General features: G+C 36.1%; 1 protein-coding gene across 19 annotated transcripts in view; it reads right to left on the reverse strand.

Moving 5' to 3' along the window:
- The window catches only part of ppp1r12a (protein phosphatase 1, regulatory subunit 12A), a 92,437-nt gene extending 82,182 nt beyond the window's left edge, over window positions 1-10,255 (reverse strand). For all 19 annotated transcript variants that reach the window (XM_052120454.1, XM_052120452.1, XM_052120446.1 and 16 more), the window contains exon 1: window positions 9,931-10,255. In XM_052120454.1, coding sequence (XP_051976414.1) covers window positions 9,931-10,167 — 237 coding nt within the window. In that variant the 5' untranslated portion in view covers window positions 10,168-10,255. The remainder of the gene's footprint in view (window positions 1-9,930) is intronic.
- Between the last annotated feature and the right edge of the window lie 3,690 nt (window positions 10,256-13,945).

A 13,945-nucleotide genomic window follows, 5' to 3' on the forward strand; every position in this document is an offset into this window, starting at 1 on the left:
GTTATGGAGGCCCAGGATGCTTCGATAGTGGCCACTCATCCAGAGTGTTGGGTCTTGCGTCTCTCAACTTTCTCTTCACAATATCCCACAGATTCTCTATGGGGTTCAGGTCAGGAGAGTTGGCAGGCCAATTGAGCACAGTAATACCATGGTCAGTAAACCATTTACCAGTGGTTTTGGCACTGTGAGCAGGTGCCAGGTCGTGCTGAAAAATGAAATCTTCATCTCCATAAAGCTTTTCAGCAGATGGAAGCATGAAGTGCTCCAAAATCTCCTGATAGCTAACTGCATTGACCCTGCCCTTGATAAAACACAGTGGACCAACACCAGCAGCTGACATGGCACCCCAGACCATCACTGACTGTGGGTACTTGACACTGGACTTCAGGAATTTGGGCATTTCCTTCTCCCCAGTCTTCCTCCAGACTCTGGCACCTTGATTTCGAATGACATGCAAAATTTGCTTTCATCCGAAAAAAGTACTTTGGACCACTGAGCAACAGTCCAGTGCTGCTTCTCTGTAGCCACTGGTTCAAAAGTGGCTTGACCTGGTGAATGCGGCACCTGTAGCCCATTTCCTGCACACGCCTGTGCACGGTGGCTCTGGATTTTTCTACTCCAGACTCAGTCCACTGCTTCCTCGAGGTCCCCAAGGTCTGGAATCGGGTCCTTCTCCACAATCTTCCTCAGGGTCCTCTTCTCATTGTGCAGCGTTTTTGCCACACTTTTGCCTTCCCACAGACTTCCCACTGAGGTGCCTTGATACAGCACTCTGGGAACAGCCTATTTGTTCAGAAATTTCTTTCTGTGTCTTACCCTCTTGCTTGATGGCCTTCTGGACAGCAGTCAGGTCGGCAGTCTTACCCATGATTGCGGTTTTGAGTAATGAAACAGGCTGGGAGTTTTTAAAAGCCTCAGAATCTTTTGCAGGTGTTTAGAGTTAATTAGTTGATTCAGATGATTAGGTTAATAGCTCGTTTAGAGACCCTTTTCATGATATGCTAATTTTTTGAGATAGGAATTTTGGGTTTTCATGAGCTGTATGCCAAAATCATCAGTATTAAAACAATAAAAGACCTGAAATATTTCAGTTGGTGTGCAATGAATCTAAAATATATTAAAGTTTAATTTTTATCATTACATTATGGAAAATAATGAACTTTATCACAATATGCTAATTTTTTGAGAAGGACCTGTACAATATGAGGTTCATGATTCAATATTATCCTGATTAGATAACGAATGAAAAAGTTTGACAAAAAGTGTTTTATGTTTGCGCAAAATGCACATTATAATTTCTCATTGAAATAAAGTTATTTAATGCACAATATAAATGCTCATATTTTAAAAATATGAGTTTCTCATTGAGACAGGGCGGAGGGCGGGGTCGTGATTAAACACACCCGGTCCTTTATCCCTCTCGGAGGCTTAATTAGCCTGATAAGGGGCCGGGTGTGTATAATAATGACCCGGCCCGCCCTGTCATACTCATCTACCTCATATTTTGCATATTAATATCATTAATAATTTGTTTTTCATAATTATTATAAATCACAATTTGAATGTTTGAAATAATGTGTTCAATTTACAAGTAATAACACTGAGTTTACATTCATTTGTATAACATGTGCTAAAATGGAACTGTCACAAGAGTTCAACGTGCATCTAACAGACTCACACAGGCGTTCCGGTTCATTTACTAAAGTGTTTTTAAAGCACATCCGTGCCATTTGTGATTAATATTTCATTTAACTTTTTTTTTTTTATCTGACAGTAAAAGAACTGAAGGGATACAAAGAATTTACATTTTTCAATTAAACTGGAGAGCGAGATCCCATCTTTGATGGACACACATTACACGGAAGAAAACGTCCATTTTAATCTCAAGCACTATTCAACAACAACAAAAGATTTTCCAGGTATTATATTTCTAAAAGCTAAACCCTGTAAACAGTGTAGAAAAAAAAGCTACTTTTTGAAAATGAAGCGATAGAGAGATTGTGATGTTTGATGGGTCATTTCATTTATCATCACATGGACAGACTGCAAATGTTAAATTACGAAATAGTTTTGCCTCAATATGGCTAGTAATTTTTTTGGTTCAAGATATCTAAATTTGATATATCATCCCATCCCTGTTATTTATGACTCTTTGTTATCTTTACAATGCATCATCATACAACATTCCAAAAATAGAAAACATTGTCATATGAATTCCCTTTTTGAGTCAATTTCACAAGTAAATAAAATAACTACATTTTACTGAACTTTTCAGGCTGGGGTTCCCAGCATGCACCAGGCTTGAATAATTAACGAGCTTGCATTGTTTCACTGTTTGCAAGTTGATTTACATCATATTTTTTTTTTATTGTTGTTGATTTTGCTGTTACGTTAGGTAACTTCTTGTTTTGTGAAGTCTGAAGTTCTGAATTTTCAACTCAAAATTACCAGTTCATGATCAATAAATTCTGTTGATTGTTACGGTCATCGTGTTTTGTGCACCAAGTGTTCAGATCTGCGCGAGCGCTTGTGCGACTACAAAGTTGGCCGACTCTGATTGTGCACTGTCGTTTTTTTGTTGCATATGAAAAATATAAAACGGCAAACATTCAAAACGCAAAAGGAACCAGCTCTACCTAGATCATTCAGCATGGCTCAAGACTCAATGGCAAATCAACGCAGAGCACGTACATTTACATGCGGACCAGTCTCGAGCTCTCAGCCGCACAGATCATCATAAACGGAGCTGCGAGAAGCACATTCTGGGTCGTGGATATAGCAATGATTATGTGTTTAAACCTCTATGAAAGCCCATAATGTGTTGATGATTCAAATTTTATTAAAAGGCCCCAACATTCTAAACAGCATTGAAAAGGAATAAAGAAGAAATGTGTAACATGAACAGACAGAAATTGTGGCTAAGGATTTCAATCCACAAATCACAGATATAAAAAAATATTTACCATAAACTTAATACCAAATCAATAAATCGGGGGAATACAATTTAATTTCGGGATGTATTTTTCTCATGAAAAATGGCATTTGTTTTATGGTTACTATGATCTTATTGCAAATACCACATATCCTGCTAAAAAGAAACCGTGAAAGAAAAGTAATAGTCACACCGTGTCCTAACCTGATAAGATGTGACACTGCGACAGGAGATCCTTTTCATAACAGTATACTGTATATTAAATCCGGGGTAACACTTGCAGGTTCAAAACAACTTTTATTTTCGCCATGGATGTCACAGACCTACGGAATGGTGTGTTGGAGGTCTCGTTCTCTTCAACTGGAGCTCTATAGACTAGGGCTGTGTTATACATTGAATCATACCCACGATATAATTGCGATGATTTTGCTGATGTCAAATTCAACAATATCGAGAATATCACGATCATTTTAATGAGCCTTTATTTGGCCTTTAAGTTTCATAGTGCATCAGTAAACTAATTTCATGATCCTTCAGGGCTGTATAATTAATAAAAATAACATCAAAAAGGAGATGATCTTGTGTTTATTTAAATGTGAACTTCTGTCACATAATTTTTTTTATGCGCCTCTTGTATTCCTGTTAAATTCGAAAATGTGTTTCAATCATAGTTTATGCGCATTTCTTCTTATCTAATAAAAAATGTATCCACCTCAAGTGAGCATATACATTTTCAATGCGCATTTTGGAGATATTATTCACATATTGGTGTTTCAATCCAGCAGATTTTATGCGATATGAACTGGATTCAGCCTCGTCATATTTTGTGGGTGCTAGTTTCACACCCTGGCCACTGTTTAATATATTTGGCGATTTCCCAGAACCATGGTTTTGCCATTTCCCAATATTGTCGATCATCATCTGTTCACAATCGGCATCTTTGTAAGACATCATCGATATCCGATTGCATCGTCCTATCGCCCAGCCTTCATAATTGTTTTTAGAGATTTTGAATTAATGCCTTTTAAATATTATTTCTACATGGTTACAATGGCTGTTTAGATGAAATGATGGTTCCTCTGATTAAAAAATATATCTATATATTTCAGAGCAAAAACATAATAATCGAGAATATGTAGATTATTGAATATAGTCAATTTTTGGAAAATTATCGAGATACAATTTCTCAAGCCATATCTCTCCTTGTCACACACACACACACACACACACAATTTTGACTCTCAAAAGTCTTACTAGCAAGTCTCTCCAGTCATGCCAGAGCAGCTCCTAACTACTTGAATTGGAGGACACCAAAATAAAAAAAATAAGAAAATGTTGGTCAAGATTACAATCAAAGAACATATTTCAAATCAGCAATAAAATGTGACAATATTGGAATCATAAGTTGTGCTGCTTTACCTCATATTATGCTAAAACATTCAATTTTCCCGGCTTGTATAGCTAATGTGCATGCGCAGTATGAATACTGCAGTATTGCATCACTTCTGGTTTGGAACTTTAATAGTAAGATCACCATTAAAAACAAATTCTTCATCCACATAAAAAGCCCATATGAACTCATTGCCTGATAGTCACATGCTAGAACTCTCCAGTCCCTCACAATCCACATATATAAACACACACACAAGATCCAACAGGGAAAGGAGCCTCTCCAGTCATGGTTAGGTCTCAAGACCTGCATCCAAATTCTTTCCTCTCCCAGCCTGAACAGCAGCCAAATAAAGGCAAGTGCTTTTAAACCGATGGTGAGCCTGTACCGAGAACCTCCTGCAGTCCCATCAAACACAGAAGACTCGCAGGACCTTAGATACTATGGATCACAATGTCAAATGCCTGCTTTTCCTGCTCTAAATTGAAAACACATACAGAGTAGACTTTCGATGAATCAAAATACTTCCAAAAACTACTGTAAATTGTAGAACCTCAAGCATGACATATGAAGGACAAGCACTTTCACTTTGCATTACTTAGCCAAAGTCAATGCTTTTGAATACATTTCATCGCAACACATGGAATGTGACGGCTCACAAGGTTATGAGACAATACATATGTGAGAGTACATATGAATTTACAGATTATCTTTACCTTCCTGAACATATCCAACTGGTCTTAAAAGACAAAGTACCTCCGCTTGCAAATGCTCTCAATATACATCATCTCTGCCAGAATCATTAGTGATTTGCATTAGTGCATTAAACAGTTAGAGAAAAAACTAAACCAAAGTGACACATCCTTCATGGATGTTTATGGTCAAGCCAAGCACATTCCCTCGAAAGTCTAAATCGTGTACAAAAACACATCCTCTCAGCCAAATATTAGCAAAGCGGTTCTTAACAAGAAGCGACTTCCGTCCTGTTTACAGTGATGTGTGATATCATACTATTCAGACATGGCATCAGGTATTCTGACAGTCAATCACCAGTACTATGCAGTAACATCATGACTTCAATCTTAATTGGCATGATGTAATACAGTCACGCTGCCCTATTTTAGCCAGGCTGCGGAACATTTGAGAGCCCAAATATACATTATTAACAATCTATTTGTCTGTTCCAAACAACAAAAGCTGCTACTTTTTTGTGCACCGAGATGGTTTTATATTCAACTTCTAACACAGAAATAATATTGGTAACATTATACAGTTCAATATTTTAAACCTTTAATGCATAATTGGGGCTTTAGTGACCTGGGACCTAATTCCACCCCCTGTACCTACCCATTTATTGTTTAAGCCCACACCTCTTTGATATTCCACAACCTTTCTTTTTTAAATAGTGTTACAAAATAAAAATGTCAAAACTGCTTAAAAACCAAACGAGTTCAGGGTCATTAAAGAACCAGAGATGCAGAAGAATTGTTGTTTTTTTTATTGCCACATCCATAAATAATATTTTTATGCTTATTTCATATCTATGTAAGTTTACTATCACAGGATATACTTCTTTGTTAATTACAAGAAAAATTAGTACTATATTCATTCAAATGACTACTATATCATGTTGATTTTTTGTTTTCAGTATTCCATACGAGTGTACATGCAAATTTTTATTTAAAAAAAAGTGGCTGTAATCTATAGCAAGCATGAACAGTATGACATGGCTATTGTCATTTGGGTGCACTTTAGGGATGTGCACAATGAGTCGAATACTTGAGCGTTCGTCTCGCAATAAGTAAAGTTTTGCTTTGCTGGCCATATTCAGTGAGATGCATGTTAAATCCTGAGCGCACACACACTAAAACTGGCAGTTATAACAGAATATACTGGGTGGTGCTGTTGATTGTGGACACAAGTTGACCACATTTGATGAGCAAACCGTTCAGTCAGTAAGTTTAGATGGACACCAAAAAGCAGGTTATTGCGATGTGGCTTACTGTGAGAAAGCTGGGTTCCTGTTTAAATGTACTGTATAAGCAGTGTACTGATGTGGTAAAATGGACATTATAACTGAAATATACACACATGACTCAGAATTGAATCAAGCCGTGTAAAAATCGCAATCGAATTGAGAGCTTGTGAAATAGAATAAAAGTTGCATTTTTTTTAACCATTAGTTAATGCACTATGAACTAACAATAAATAACTGTAATAAATAAACAATTAAAATTAACAAAGATTAATAATTGCTGTAAAAATATTATGTGTTTGTTCAACTAACTGTTAATCAATAGAACCTTGTTGTAAAGTGTAACATGCTCAACTAAATGTTAACCAATAAACCCATATTGTAAAGTGTAACATGCTCAACTAAATGTTAACCAATAAACCCATATTGTAAAGTGTAACACGCTCAACTAAATGTTAACCAATAAACCCATATTGTAAAGTGTAACACGCTCAACTAAATGTTAACCAATAAACCCATATTGTAAAGTGTAACACGCTCAACTAAATGTTAACCAATAAACCCATATTGTAAAGTGTAACACGCTCAACTAAATGTTAACCAATAAACCCATATTGTAAAGTGTAACACGCTCAACTAAATGTTAACCAATAAACCCATATTGTAAAGTGTAACACGCTCAACTAAATGTTAACCAATAAACCCATATTGTAAAGTGTAACACGCTCAACTAAATGTTAACCAATAAACCCATATTGTAAAGTGTAACACGCTCAACTAAATGTTAACCAATAAACCCATATTGTAAAGTGTAACACGCTCAACTAAATGTTAACCAATAAACCCATATTGTAAAGTGTAACACGCTCAACTAAATGTTAACCAATAAACCCATATTGTAAAGTGTAACACGCTCAACTAAATGTTAACCAATAAACCCATATTGTAAAGTGTAACACGCTCAACTAAATGTTAACCAATAAACCCATATTGTAAAGTGTAACACGCTCAACTAAATGTTAACCAATATAAACCCATATTGTAAAGTGTAACACGCTCAACTAAATGTTAACCAATAAACCCATATTGTAAAGTGTAACACGCTCAACTAAATGTTAACCAATATAAACCCATATTGTAAAGTGTAACACGCTCAACTAAATGTTAACCAATAAACCCATATTGTAAAGTGTAACACGCCAACTAAATGTTAACCAATATAAACCCATATTGTAAAGTGTAACACGCTCAACTAAATGTTAACCAATAAACCCATATTGTAAAGTGTAACACGCCAACTAAATGTTAACCAATAAACCCATATTGTAAAGTGTAACACGCTCAACTAAATGTTAACCAATAAACCCATATTGTAAAGTGTAACACGCTCAACTAAACGTTAACCAATAAACCCATATTGTAAAGTGTAACACGCTCAACTAAATGTCAACCAATAAACCCATATTGTAAAGTGTAACACGTCAACTAAATGTCAACCAATAAACCCATATTGTAAAGTGTAACACGCTCAACTAAATGTTAACCAATAAACCCATATTGTAAAGTGTAACACGCCAACTAAATGTCAACCAATAAACCCATATTGTAAAGTGTAACACGCTCAACTAAATGTCAACCAATAAACCCATATTGTAAAGTGTAACACGCTCAACTAAATGTTAACCAATAAACCCATATTGTAAAGTGTAACACGCTCAACTAAATGTTAACCAATAAACCCATATTGTAAAGTGTAACACGCTCAACTAAATGTCAACCAATAAACCCATATTGTAAAGTGTAACACGCTCAACTAAATGTCAACCAATAAACCCATATTGTAAAGTGTAACACGCTCAACTAAATGTTAACCAATAAACCCATATTGTAAAGTGTAACACGCTCAACTAAACGTTAACCAATGGACCCTTGTCGTAAAGTGTAACACGCTCAAATAAACGTTAACCAATGGACCCTTGTCGTAAAGTGTAACACGCTCAAATAAATGTTAACCAATGGACCCTTATCGTAAAGTGTAACACGCTCAACTAAATGTTAACCAATAAACCCATATTGTAAAGTGTAACACGCTCAACTAAATGTTAACCAATATAAACCCATATTGTAAAGTGTAACACGCTCAACTAAATGTTAACCAATATAAACCCATATTGTAAAGTGTAACACGCTCAACTAAATGTTAACCAATGGACCCTTGTCGTAAAGTGTAACACGCTCAACTAAATGTTAACCAATGGACCCTTGTAGTAAAGTGTAACACACTCAACTAAATGTTAACCAATGGACCCTTATCATAAAGTGTAACACGCTCAAATAAATGTTAACCAATGGACCCTTGTCGTAAAGTGTAACACGCTCAAAGAAATGTTAACCAATGGACCCTTGTCGTAAAGTGTAACACACTCAACTAAATGTTAACCAATGGACCCTTATCATAAAGTGTAACACGCTCAAATAAATGTTAACCAATGGACCCTTGTCGTAAAGTGTAACACACTCAACTAAATGTTAACCAATGGACCCTTATCATAAAGTGTAACACGCTCAAATAAATGTTAACCAATGGACCCTTGTCGTAAAGTGTAACACACTCAACTAAATGTTAACCAATGGACCCTTGTCGTAAAGTGTAACACACTCAACTAAATGTTAACCAATGGACCCTTGTCGTAAAGTGTAACACCAATAAATGTTAACCAATGGACCCTTGTCGTAAAGTGTAACACACTCAAATAAACGTTAACCAATGGACCCTTGTCGTAAAGTGTAACACGCTCAAATAAACGTTAACCAATGGACCCTTATCATAAAGTGTAACATGGATGGATGGATAATTGGAATTATCATTTGTTGAGTGATTATGAACTCTCATGAAGAATGTTTTGGTGAATTAACATTAACCAAATTAGCAAACGCTGTGAAGTATCAATGTTAGTTCATATCTAATACATATACTACTGTAAAAAAAAATACAACCTAAATGAAGAGTGGTACCATAATAGTTTACGGTGTCTTCCCCAATAAATGAAACATTCACTGTCAATAGACTGTAACTTACGAGTCAACTGTCCGCTAAATGCATTTAAAACACTTTCAGACTAGCAGACCAAAACACCATATATTAGAACTACAATGAGACGCCCAAAAACAGACTCTAGTGTTATTCCTGTGTTTGATCCGCTTGTCAACACTGAAATGCAGCTTAATAGATCTCCTGGTGTTGTGATGATCAGAATGATCTGACTTTGAGCTCTGCGGCTAACTGGCTAAAGCAGCAGCTAGCTCACCAACACACCCGAGAATCATACAGACAGTCCTCTTCCTGCCTTCACACACACACACACACACACACACACACACACACACACACACACACACACACACACCACGATCATCGATCCAACATAATGTGCATTCAACAAACGTAAACATATTGAATCTCTCGCCTCAATCAGAGCCCGTTTAGCTTCAGCTGCTACACTGTTCCGCAAAACGGCCCGACGGTGAGGATGATGATGGTGGTCTGAGTAAACACACACCGCCAGCCAGCGAATCTACCGTCCACAACAGCCGCCTGTCCGCCACTCGGAGCCCGAATGAAGCCGCTCTTACCTGGTGCAGGGCGGTGAGCCCGTCCACATTGGGGTAGTTGATGTCCGCGCCGCGGTCGAGCATTCGCAGAACCTCCTCCGTGTCGCCGCTCGAGCAGGCGGCCAGAAACACGGCGCCATCGTCGAACTTCACCTTCGTCTTCTTCTTCTTCAGCACGGACGGCTCGATGTCCGTCTCCGAGCCTATCCAGCGCTTCAGCTGCTCGTTCCTCTTCTGCTTGGCGTCAGCCATCTTCATCCCCTCGAGCCTGGCGCTTCTTATCGCTCTCCGATGGAAGATATACTGTATACTGCCACTATCCCACAGTGAACGCGCTGCTGGGGCGTGGGAGGGGACGGGAGGGAGGGGGATTTCGGCTCAAAAAAGCGTCTGGCTTTTGCTTACGCCGAGATATCGCGAGAGGACGTGACGTCATTCCCGGATCTGCAGTATAACGTCATCTTCAAGGAGCACACAAAATAGAATGTAAAATAGGTTTATACATATGAGCGTTATTAGTAACTATAACGCTCATATGTAAACCTATTTTACATTCTATTTTGTGTGCTTCTACTAAGTCTTGCACTTTAACTGTTTAGTGTACTCCTAATTTCTACATGCGCAGACAAAGCATGTCACTCAAAGCTAGTGGCGCTATTATATAATGGTTTGTTTGAAACTGACGCAAACTATATAGAGTACTTTGGTCTTTTGCAGTTAATTTGTCAAATTGTATAAAAGCTACTTATGATTTTACTAATGAATGAATGTAAATTAATAAAATAGACCCTGCTGGTTAAAGGAATAGTTCACACCAAAATGAAAATTATCTTATAATTTACTCACCCTCATGCCATCCCAGATGTGAATGACTTTCATCCTTCTGCTGAACACAAATTAAGATTTTTAGAAGAATATCTCGGTTGGTCCATTCAGTTTTAAGCTCCAAAAAGCATATACATTCAGCATAAAAGCAATCCATAAAACGCCAGTGGTTAAATCCATGTCTTCAGGAGCCGTAATTAACAGATCAGTATTCAAGTCCTTTTTAACTACAGATCCTTCCTGCCCAATAGATGCACAAAGAATGTGAATCGCCATAAACAAAAGAAGAAGAATGAAAAAGTGAAAGTGAAGATTTATAGTTAAAATTTCTAACGCACACCTATAATATTTCTTCTAAAAATATGAATTTACCATTGGAGTTGTATTCATTACTTTTATGCTGCATTAATGTGCTTTTTGGACCTTAAAAGTTCTGGAAACCAATCACTTGCATGAAATGGACCTAAGCTGAGATATACTTTTAAAAATCTTAATTTGTGTTCCGCAGAAGAAAGAAATATCTGGGATGTATGAGGGGTAGTAAATGAGGGGGGAAAAATATGTTTGGGTGAACTGTTCCTTTAAGTGAAGGGAGGAAATTTTACCTAAATAGGCCAAAATCTTTGACACTTTTAATATCAGGATCATTGTATTTTACTACATGTTACTTGGAAAATAACCATGGTATTCCCATGGTACTATATCCACACAAAAAAATAACAACAATTTGGAAAAAAGTTGCATTTTTTTAAATTGTGACATTTTTGCTGGAAAATTATTTCAGTGAAATAAAATGTATAATTAAGTTAATATGTATTTATAAATACATTTATATTGAATACATATTTATAAATAACTAAACATTATTTATGATTAAATAAATATGAATTCATTTGCATCAATATGTCTTAGACTATTTTCAAAACAGTACTGTAGATAATTTCATGTTAAATGGCCCCTTGTAAAAAGTAAAAATATGAAATATATTTTCAGAAATATTTATAAATATAATTATATGAAATATATTATCAGCAAAATAAAATGTATACATCTATTTACAGCAATGATTCTTTGACCCTTTTCCTCATATCACACACATTTGAAATGCAGGACTAAAACAATGACCTCATGTCTGCATTGCATTCTAAAAATTAATGTAATGTCCATATTTATTTGATTATCCTTCTTAATCTGATTAAAAAGCACTTTGAGCTGCATATCATGTATTAAATTATTTTTTATTACAAACACATTTTAAAAAGAATTGCATCTGGTTACTTGAATGTTTGATTAAATGCTTTTTAAACCGCATTTACTGGTATAAATTGTTTAAGCAATATCAAAACTGTATATTGTATATTACTTCTTATATTTTCAATGCACAAAGACTGAAATTATCATCATCTGTACTTCCCTTTATTATTTTTAGCATTAAATGGTGAGAATTAATTTTTTTATAATACTCGTCACACCCAATGATTTTCAACCAGGGGTCCCTGAACATATTCCAAGTTATCTTTAGAAAAGATATATTTAAGCATTATATGATGTAGTAATGTTCTAGTTCATTTTCTTAATGGCAGATATTATAAAGTGTTTCAGAGAAAATCTAGTTTGCTTTTATGGTGTGATCCATTGCTCAAACTGAGTGACTCTGTTTGTGACAAATGAAATTTAACACAACTGACTACTTCGAAAGAGCATTTTATCCCTTTCTAAGGCTTTTAGAAATCTCCTCATCTGAGTAATTGAGTTCACTGAAGACTGGGGTGGTCCCCCTCTACCTCACGGGTAAAGAGTGCTATTTTTCTTTTGGCACAGTGGTGCATTATTGTTGGCACAGGCCCTTGTGTGTGTGGTTTGTGCAGGTTGCGGGGAGCTGGCTCTGATGTATGCCATCTCTCTTACTAACTAATCATCATGATGAGGTATATGACTTTAAGTGCAATAAGTGTCAATGTAATTGCCCGACTAATTTAACTTGGAGACGATCCAGGTGTGTGTGACACAATAGATCTGTGCAATGATCGAGAGACTGGTGTAAAACTTGGTTTCTTGGTTCATTATTATATGCTGACTAAATATCATCTGTTTTCGAGTCTGGATGCACATTTCATTTTTATTTATTTTTTTACACACATTTAAACACAGATATAAACAAAGCTTTAGGGTTGTTAAAAATGTAAATCAAAGTAAAGTGGTGATGTAATATGAAAAATAATTATTTAAGATTCTGCGCTGTTTCTTGGTATCTAATCAAACAAGAAAGCTCCTTTCTGCTTTCTAGCAATGCCAGATTTCCTCGCTTGAATTGAAGCACACATAGATACTCTTTGGAACATTCTCAAACCAAGCTGGGAAACATGGATCATAATGTTTTGCACAAACTTGAGGATTCCATGCCAGCCCGAGTGAATGTTCTCAATAAAACAAAAGATGGACATACCAAATGCTAAGAAATACTGACATTTCTAATCACTAAATGTAATTTTTCACTCAAAATGTTATGTTGATAATATAACTTGTAATAAAAGACTATTGTAATAAATGACAAAAATGATACATTTTCACAATTGGTCCACTACCCTGCGACACAGGAAACACTTTAAGTGTAGGTTTAGCAGAAAAGAAATCAATGAAAATATTAAGGTAAATCATCTACAAAAACCTAAGAGTGTCAAGTTAAATACTAAAGTGTTGAGTTCTGGACAAAGCAAGAAAATGTGATTCTCTTGATCTCCAGAAATAAGAAATCTTCAAAAATCCTTGCTGCTCTGTTTCACCATACTCAGATCCAGCCCATCTTTCAGCTCCAGTGGACTTTTCAAGACAGAAGGTTTATGTTAATGGGTTCAAGACAATCAGTGCATGAATCAGCTCCTGGCAAGCCTATGTGTGCGTGTCTTGATCTTAGAAGTTGATTAAAAAATCATCTATCGTTCAGAAACTGGAGCCAAGATACTCTCACTGGGGGTTGGCTAAGTCAGGTTCCATAGATTTACTGGTGCACCGAAATCAACTGGCTATTTGAGAACCATAAGGGGTCATACGGTGTCATTCGGTTGTATTGAATATAAATTGTGCTCATTACAATGTCCGTTTTAATAACAAATGATGAGTTGATTCAAGAACAAGATTGTCACTTTAAAAAAAAGTGCTGTTTTTTTATTCTTTATTGTTTACAATAACTTACACGTAAAGCAAGAGCAAA

This window comes from Xyrauchen texanus, chromosome 47 (genome assembly GCF_025860055.1).
Source record: "Xyrauchen texanus isolate HMW12.3.18 chromosome 47, RBS_HiC_50CHRs, whole genome shotgun sequence".
In the NCBI taxonomy this organism is placed as follows: domain Eukaryota; kingdom Metazoa; phylum Chordata; class Actinopteri; order Cypriniformes; family Catostomidae; genus Xyrauchen; species Xyrauchen texanus.